Source organism: Phoenix dactylifera, unplaced genomic scaffold (genome assembly GCF_009389715.1).
Source record: "Phoenix dactylifera cultivar Barhee BC4 unplaced genomic scaffold, palm_55x_up_171113_PBpolish2nd_filt_p 000051F, whole genome shotgun sequence".
Classification (NCBI taxonomy): Eukaryota; Viridiplantae; Streptophyta; class Magnoliopsida; order Arecales; family Arecaceae; genus Phoenix; species Phoenix dactylifera.
The window spans coordinates 779,832-789,503 of NW_024067670.1; the positions used below are offsets into that span (position 1 = coordinate 779,832).

Here is a 9,672-nt window from a genome sequence, read left to right on the forward strand (position 1 = left end):
ACAAATTCAAATAAAGCATATAAAGAAACTAGTGAGGTTTTCAGCTTCATGGATCAAATTAATTAAATTATATTAGCTTGTTGAGTAAACAGCATTTGAGACTTAACAAATATAGTTCACATAAAGGCATTATTAAGGTGATAGTGTAGCAAAAGGTAAAAGAGGAGGAAATCAATAATGAAAAGGTCGCCGTAATTAGTAAAGATATCTTTACTATAGTGGAGGTTTTCCTTATTGAGGTCAACAATATTGTTGCTGGCAGTGATTAGATAAGGTTCTAGAAGGATGTGTGGTGCTAGGATTAGTATATTAAGGAAAAGTTCCCTAAGACCAGTGCTCTCACCCTAATGTTTGAAGATATCCATATGCTTTCAATGGTCTGGCAAGCATATTTTATTCCTCAAGTCTGAGAAAAACTCAAAGAGTTTTGAAATCACTATTCATGTCCACATTTCATGTTGTGCTTAAGCTACATTAAGTTAGGAAGAGGCGGTTAGGTCTGATATGGTAAAAGAAAGAACTATATAGTTTACTTGCACAAGCATGGAACCCTAATTTTGTAGTCTAGATTGTGCTCCTTCATCTATTTGCCCTTGCCCTAGGGAAAAGTCCAGTAGAATTCCTTGTCAATTCCATTAACTGTTTTATTATGTTAGATTAATCAGCTTCATCTCATTGAACAAACTTCATAGATAGAGAATCGAGATATCTAATTTGACAAATGGTCACTATATTTCCAACTTATTGAAAAAAATCTCAAAATATCCATTAATTTTTAATTGGCTATCAGTCCACTTTTTACAGCCAAGCAAATATAGCAAAAGTTAACAGTGATAAACATAATAAAAAGAGTAACAGGCTTGTGGAATTGAGGAATGACTGTGTTAAGATTCTCAGGGAAAATGGTATTGTTGCTTTGAATTATATAAATCTATTAAAAACTACGTAGATCCTCTTACTCAAGGTTAGCGCAAAAGGCTAACCCAAGATTCATAAAGAGGGATGGAATCAAAGCCCACATTTAGTCACCAATAGTACCAACCCAACCTATTGACTGCAATCCCAATTTCAATGGGTAAAACAAGCTATCAGAGTGATTGGTACTAAGTTGGAGTTTCACTTCAGATGCCCATCCCTATAATGTTATTGCTCGACTCAACAAATAAAGGAAGACCTTAAGCTCTGAATGAATGCTAGGCCTATAACTTTTTGCTGGACATCCCTGAAAGCTCACCTATGAAAGTGTTGCTATGAAGTTGCAGCCTATGGGAGTCAAGGCAAAACCCCAGAGTGCATGTAAAGATCAAGATACATGCACATGACTGCTAAAGCACAAAATTGAATTATCCAGACCTTGTATCCTCATATCATGTGCTTGAGTTGACAAAGCGTGCACTCCAAGGTTCCAAGTTCAAGACAAAAGTCACTTAGAACCTGTTTTAACAATCACCCTCCAATTTTAAAGCTTGTCAATCCTAGATGCAAGTTCAACTCCGGTAAGACACCTATCATCGAAAACATAATATACAATGTTGCCCTATTTTTTATTTTACCAAAATTTTAAAATTGGAGGGTGATTGTTAAAAATTGTTTTATATTTTATACTTTATACGTTTCTTATAAAACAAGTTTTGGTTGTTTTAAAATTCTTTTATTTTTTTATTTTATCATATTGACTATTATTGGTCTTTTCTCCCATTGAGATATTTTTAACTTCACCTAACATGCTTGTACCAACCTCTTGATTCAATGGGGAGTGGATATTGGAACTTTAAGGTCAGGGCCTACATTTATCTCAACTCTCCCCTTCAAGAGAATATCAGAAAAAGGGCTTCCCAACCTGAATGGTCTTTCCTATTTTTCTAAATACTATCAATAATCTGTTTCTTGAGGCAACCGCTAAACACACCATCTAGATCGACTTACCTCACCAGAGTGCTTCATTCGAGGGAGTGAGATTGTTGTATCTTGGAAGAAGACCTCCAGCAGCCCATGCACCTCAAGAGGGTGCAATCTTCTTTAAGGAAAGCATCTGTGGATGTGCCTCAATCTGCTGGTATGGCCATTTGGTACTATGTTTATTTAATTTAATTTCCTGTTTAATTTTTATAACATGATTTGTGCTGTGTCAAGGATCATGCCAACAAAAAGTATAAATGGGTATGAAAGGTATCGCTATTACACCCTTGGTAGCCTTTTCTTTGGCTTCTAAAATCTAGTTTTTGTCTTTTTATCATGTTTTCTTACCTTAATGCTGTGCTTTTGCAAGAAATAAGGTGGGCGTAACAATTGTAATGCTTCAGTCATGCCTTTTTTTTTTGTGTACAATGAAGTAAATGATATACTGATATGCATGCTTATCACAAAAAACCACGTAACTTGAAATTAAAGACATACATCTAAAGCAACTGTTAGAGTTAATAATTGAAATGTGATTATGTAACAAACTTAATTGAATTTTGATGAGTCGAAACTATAGATAAATATTACGCATTGACATACTTATAAATATAGAGATTATAGAACTTAATATAATTGAAATTCATTATTTCATACTCTATTTTAAGTTTCAAAGTTCTAAACCTGGTCAAAATTCTGAATATCATTTCTTTCGAGAAAAACTAAGAGTTCCATTTAAATTTCTTTAGCCAGACATACAATCTCAGAAATTTTGAGGTTTCACGTTTAAGTTAGTGCAGATTTTATTGAAAATTAGAAGTAATATAGACAAAAGAAGGGCTGTCATAAATATAACTTCAACAAAATGCTTTTCATTGATTTTGTTAACAAAAAAAAGTCGAGAGACTTCAAAAAAAAAAAAAAAAAAACTCAAATAGGCATTAAAAAAAGGAGAAAAGTTGTCAATCATGTATTATGGTCATCTACTTAAGAATCAGTCTCTATATATAGGGTCAGAACTTGCCAGAATATCTTAAAGGTTTGTATCACATGTTCAACTAAAGAGTCGAGTAACGATGAAGGTATTCAATGCACCACCACATACTTTCACATTAAGGAGTCAATGGAAGGCAAGATTAAAGTTCACGTTGTAACCGAATACCCTAACATAGATTTTTTTCTAGTTCCTAACCATAATATCAGATAAAACCTAGGGAGTAGCCATTTCTCCCTCATTTTCATTCTATTTACTTGAAAGGAGTGCCCGAGCCAAAATACTATGATTTTAAATTAGGAATTGATCCATGTGAGAAAATAGGAACAAAATCAAGGTTTTTAAGGACAAACTTCATGTAACTATTATGTACAAACTTAGTAAAGACTTTAATTTTCTCCTATTCTTCTACAAGCAATAAATAAGAATCCTTAAATTAGTATGATTTCTCTATCATAATGAGTTTCTAAAATTCAACATTTTTTTGCTAATAACTACTTGACGATAACTTAAATTACATACGATGATAAAATAATGAAACAAAACGATACTATGATATCATGGCTAATGCACTACTGTAATGTTTGATGATTTAAAGAGTGCTGATTGTTAAAAAATGCCAAAAAAAGGTTTACAATTTTCAGATATATTTTTAATTTATTCTTATTTATAGCTGATTCATAATTAGTATATCCAGAATTAAACCAATAAACCATAACTCAATCGCTTTCTTCATTTGATCAACAGTCCAGGATTTAAAATCACAAACATTCATTTGCATGACATATGCTCAAGAAGCAACTAGAATAAACGTTATTTTAAATATTACAAAGCTAGATCCATCTCCTACTCCAAAAAACTTTCATAATACATATAAATACCTGTAAAACTTCATGAATATTCAAAGTCCAAACTTTTAGCTTAGACATGTATATTCTGTATCCTGGACTGAAACATACTCTAGAATAGAAGCTATCAGATTTCTTTCATTTTATTGATAAAATGGCATAAAATCATGATCTTAAGGTAGTTTTGTTATATTTATCACTAATGCATTAGGAGTGTGCAGTTGCAAGAATATCCTACTGAACCTAGAAAATAGAAAAATAGATTCCTTTAGCTTTTGGCCTCAAAAAAGAGTTATGCCCCAAAGTAGAAAACTAGAAACCCTTTGTAAGACAGAATTTTATGCCCCAAAATAGCAAGAAGCAAAACCTATTGTTTCTCATGCTTATCATTAATCTCTTCCTCCTATCCTTGTCATCTCCACCATCATCACCATCTTACCCATCATAACCACCTTACATAACAATTGCCACATCCTTGTGCCATGAACTACTCTCATCCCCTACTAACAAGACCTAATCTTCAATATCAACACCAGCTTGGAATAACAAATAAATGGCATTTCTAGTACTTGCTTGATTATCATCTATCTTATCCTAACATGCTTTTTTCACTTCCACCAAGGCCTTCAATCTTTGTAATAACAACTTTGCCTATGATACCATCACATGATCTAATTTTCTTTCCTCGCTACATAAGAACCCATGATTTTCTACAACAAACCACTGTTATCAGCTACCTTCCAACCAAAACCTGCCTTTACTTGGGTATAACAAATGTTATCCAAGAAAGCAAATACCAAACAATATCAAGTTTTCCTTTTCAAACCAATTTAACAAGGTCTTGACAATGAGCTTATCATTATGGCACTGACATCCATGGATATATGTTCAAACAATGCCATAGATATCCTTCATATAAATATGTAATAATTTCCTATGTCTATGTATATATCCATGTAAAAGGATGTTCGATTAGCATAAACTATTCTAATTCATTAGGAGTTCAGATTGGTCATATCTATAACTAGTGTATGCCAAATCATTGTCAGTAATCCTCCCAACTTTCCTCACTTAAATGTGAAGTAGCACATCTATGGCATCTTGCAAGCACCTTCTAACATGTCAGGACATTTCTTTTCAAATGTGAAGAATCGTGAAATGCATAGGGGTTGCAACGGTAATTTGCCATCACATTCACCGTTATAGACTCATAGCATTGTCCTATGTAAAAGGCAAACTGCATAAACCACTACTGCAAAGCTGGAATTTCTTGCCTGTACACGAGGATTCTGGAAATCATCCATAGCAGATGCCAGTGCAGGCAACACAAGATGGTGATGCTGGATTTGCAAATCAGGACCCAAATCAGTTGACAGCTGCCCAACAGCATTTATCGCTGCCCAACGTACTCTAGGATGGGGATCTTGGAACAAGTTCAGGACCACATTTATCACTTGTTCAAGGTTTTTGATCATGACCTGCATAAGAAAACCAGATTTCCTTTCAGCAAATATTCAAATCAAGGAAAAATTGCATGCAACCCATCAAGCAAATCTAGGACACAAGACTACAATAACGAAATTAATTAAACCTTGTATTCTGCAATAAGCATACATTGGAATATCAAACATTAACTTAGCATGACATTTTATGCATCTAATTTATTTTTAATGAATTCTTTTGAAATTTCATTAGCAAAAACAATGAGAAGACAACTAATCAAGAGCTAAAAAAGGAGACAGCTAATCAAAAGATGGAAAAGTAGAATTTTGGTACCTTCGAACATCCCTCTGCAATCTGGGCAAGCATGATTAGGGCAGCGTGGTGCTTCTGCCACTCAGGTGCAGCCAAGTAAGCCGGAAGCAGCTCAGACACGACAGGGACGATAGTGTTCCCCCCGAGGGCAATGGAGATCCGGTCCAGGCACTCCTGGCCGACACTGTAGTTGCTGGTCTCCCCGGCATCTTCATCCTCGGTCTCGGCACTGTGCCAGGCGGGCTCATCCTGGATGTCAAGCAGCATCTTCATGAGGATAGCAAAGAGGCGGCCGATGTACTGGGGGAGGCGGCGCATCATGCCAGGGGCACGCTCACGGGCCTCAGCGAGTGTGACGATGAACTCGACAGCGAGGTGACGAGTGCCATCCTCGAGGCGGTTGGCCTCAGCAATCTGAAGCATGGCACCGACAACATCAGGGAGCTGCCGACGAAGGAAGCGGGGCTCCGTGCTGGCAAGCTCGATGAGGAGCTCGAGGGCTTCCTGAGCAGTGGCCTCCTGGCCAGAATTGAGGGCCTCGGTGAGGGTGCGCACCATGGCGGGGAGGAGGTCCTGGAAGCGGTCACGATCAGAGGCGGAGGGGAGGCACTGGATGAAGTTGATGGTGGCGCTGAGGGCGGCGATGCGGACATCGGGGGAAGAGTGGTGGGAGAGGGAGGAGAGGAAGACCCCGTGGAGGGTGGAGAGATGGGGAAGGAGGGCGTCGCCGATGTATTGGGCGAGCTGGGAGAAGATGAGGAGGGAGGACTCCTGGAGGCGGGGGAAGTCGGTGGAGGTGACGGCCTGGAACATGAAGGGGAGGAGTTCCGGCCAGGCATCGTCGGGGAGGAGGCTGGAAGCGAGCTCGGAGACGGTGTCGCAGAGCTTCTTGGCGATGGACTTGGAGTCTTCGCGCTGGACGGAGGAGAGGAGGAGGGACTTGAGGGAGGATTGCGTCACCGGGGAGAGGCGGGGCCAGAGGTAGGAGGAGGGCGAGGTGGCGGCGTCGGACGAGGAGGAGCCGCGGGTAAGGACCTTGCGGAGGAGGATGGCGGACATGGCGCGGATCTCGACGCGGGAGGAGGAGTGGAGGAGGTGAGCGAGCTTGAGGGCGAGGGCGTCCGGGTGGCGGTCGCGGCTTAGGTTGAAGAGGGCCTCCGCCTGCGATCGCTGCTCGTTGACGGAGGACATCAGCTGGGACACCAGGGCCTCGAACGGGGCCGGGTCCGCCGCCCCAAGGATCGCCACCAACTGCTGCTGCTGCTCCTGCTCCATACCAACCGCACTAGGGTTTCCGGTGAATGAAGGATTAGGGTTTGCAAGCCGAAGGGGTGGGGCGGTTGAGTGGGGGAGGAGAGGGTTTTGGTTTTGGGTTGGGGTTTGGATTCTAGGGGGAGCGAGGACGCGATGGTGTCAGGGCGACGGGGTGGTGGTGGTGGTGGTGGTGGGGCACGTCACGCCGTCACTCGTTGTTAGACTGATTAGAAGGGATCTCCACGCAGGATACGGATTGTATCCTTCATGCGAAAGAAGGATTCACCTTCCTTCCCGAGAATCCAACGTTAGATTGCGAAATGTCGCTTCGCGATATGTGCAGAGGATGAATGACGAGTCGTTCGAGGAGAGATCCAACGGTCTACATTGTAAAAGAAGATTAATTATTTCATTTGTGCGGAAGATACAACCCGAACTCATCCATCTGATGCAGCGCGCGAGGTGGTATTTATGTAATTGAGTGCTTTCAGAGAACACGAATATTATTATAACTGTTCTATCAAGAAGATAGGAGTCTTTGATTCTTATATTTTTTAATTATTTTTAAAAAAAATAAAATGGAACGTGGGACTTGCTTTGCCGGGGGGATTAAAGTAAAATAATAGATAATCGATTGGCAGCCCGTTACTTCTTTTTTTTTCCTTATCTTTTATCATAAAACTCTTCCTTTTTTTAACTTCATCGTCCCGAGAACCCCCCTTCGCCTTGTCCGAAGCTCCCCGATCCCATCCGTCCACCCAATTGCCTCCCAAAGCCTTTTGAAGACCAAAAATCATATAGAGTGAGCATCATAGAATATCATATATATGGAATTTTTTGCTTCACCATAGATTTCTTTGACATCCATCTCAAAGAAAAAGGCCAAAAATCGGACTCCTCCTACTAAAAGTGTCCATCAGCCTTGAAACTTAGAAGAAAAAAAATACATACGCCAAGAGAGATTGCCTACGGGGAAAGACCATCCATATCCTTTTTTTTCCTTATCCAGCCTTTACAATCTATCTTCTTCTTTATCGAGCTGTCTATTCCATCCGTGAAATCTTCCTTCTCCTTCCAAGTCTCTTTTTTCTCCTACAAATTTCTCTCTCTTTTTTTTAGTATCTTTGCACTTAAGAGTTTATAAAATCTACCGAATGATATGTATATAATTTCTTCTGTTAGACAAAACTATGAAACTGTGTATCGATACTGATCAGCACTATATTCTGAAAACTATGTATCAATTTACCTAAAGGTGTGTATTGGCTGCGAGATGATTAATTTACTTGATATATATCACCTGACCATGTAGTGTGTATTGGTAAAAAATATATTCTGAAGATTATGTATCGATTTATCTAGAGATATGTACCGAATCACTACTAGATGTCTATCAAATAAGCTTACAGTATGTATCAGAAAGTCGACAAGTGTGTATTATCAGCCATGTAGTGTGTACTGGTGAATATGATTTTCTAGAAATTGTGTACAAGTTTGCTTTGAGGTATGTATTTGGTTGCTAGATGGTTAATTTACTTATTGTGTATTATCTGATCGTGTATTGTGTACTGATGAACATTATGTTATACAAACTATGTATTGATTTATCTAAATGTATATATTGATTTGTTGCATAACTTATTTACTTGGTGTGTATTACTTGCCCATGTAGTATATACCATGATTTTTTATATAATTACGGGACTGACAACTCAATTAGTAAAAGAAATTTATGACTTTTAGGTTTCTTCTTTAAGATGAACACTAGAGGAAATATGGCAAAATAAGAAGCTCACTCCATTTTTTTTTCTTTAGTGCCTGCCCTATATGATTTTTGTTCCCTCTTGAATGTGTTTTGGACCCTCTTTGATTCCACCCCATCCCACCATGACCAATCCAAAATGTACTAATTTCAGCATCAGCTGTCTCGCATAAAAAGACCGACCACTGAGCAGATTCTTCGGTCAACCATGATCCTCGACGGTGCGGCCCATGCATTACAGAATGTTGTACATTCATAGATAGCCACCATAAGAAAATGGATGATCATCAAACAACATGGCTATATTTGACATGGCATACTCTCATGAACTGCCTTATTTGATGATCGTCCATCTCTTGATAGTAGCCATCCACAACTGCAAAATATTCTGTGGATTCGTGCTTTTCTTCATTATGAGGAGAGAAGATGAAGACTTGCTAATTTTGTTCACATTAAAGACATGTTTGGTTCATGACTGGATCGAAAATAGAAAGTTTTTATTTAAATTTTTGAAAAATTAATAAAATAGAAGGATATTGTTAAAAAATTAATTTTTTAAGTAAATTTGTCGGAATGGAATTTAAATATTAAAAGGAGAGCCGGGATTATATTTTGAAGGATTGGGATATTTTTATTCCTCCTTGGAATGGGAATGAGAATGAGACTTCTCCCATATATATTACCATATCTATCTATACGCATATGTGCGCCTGTGTTTATGGGTATCCATGCATGAGTGTGTATGTATGTTTGTATATGTATGTATGTATGTATATATATGATTTTTTTAAGAACCATGACAAAGAAAAACAAGACTTCATTAGAGAAATATGGTATAGCCAAATGAGGACAGAAGAAAGAAAAATCTTCTTCTTCTAGTATAAAAATGAATATTTAGAAAGGCTTGAAAGTAGTACTTACAAGTAGTATTAATCTGTACATCCACCCTATGAAACTACAGAGGGAAGAATACAAGCTAGCCCTTTTAAATTTTTTTCAAAGGTCTTATTGAAAATACTAAAATTGAATATCTGGATTAGATTATAGGGCAAAAATAATTTACAAATATATCTCTAAAATTGATAGGAAAATAAAGAGAATGGATAGAAACTATTATTCTGGAAAGCAGGGAAAAGATAGGTAAGGTAGTACACAAGATC

At 38.2% G+C, this 9,672-nt stretch overlaps 1 protein-coding gene across 1 annotated transcript in view; it reads right to left on the reverse strand.

The window, feature by feature from the left end:
• The window catches only part of LOC103716983 (importin-5-like), a 28,891-nt gene extending 21,927 nt beyond the window's left edge, over positions 1-6,964 (reverse strand). The window contains exons 1-2 of the mRNA XM_008805206.4: positions 5,518-6,964; positions 5,016-5,219 (exon numbers count right to left, since the gene is read on the reverse strand). Coding sequence (XP_008803428.2) covers positions 5,016-5,219; positions 5,518-6,771 — 1,458 coding nt within the window. The 5' untranslated portion in view covers positions 6,772-6,964. The remainder of the gene's footprint in view (positions 1-5,015; positions 5,220-5,517) is intronic.
• Between the last annotated feature and the right edge of the window lie 2,708 nt (positions 6,965-9,672).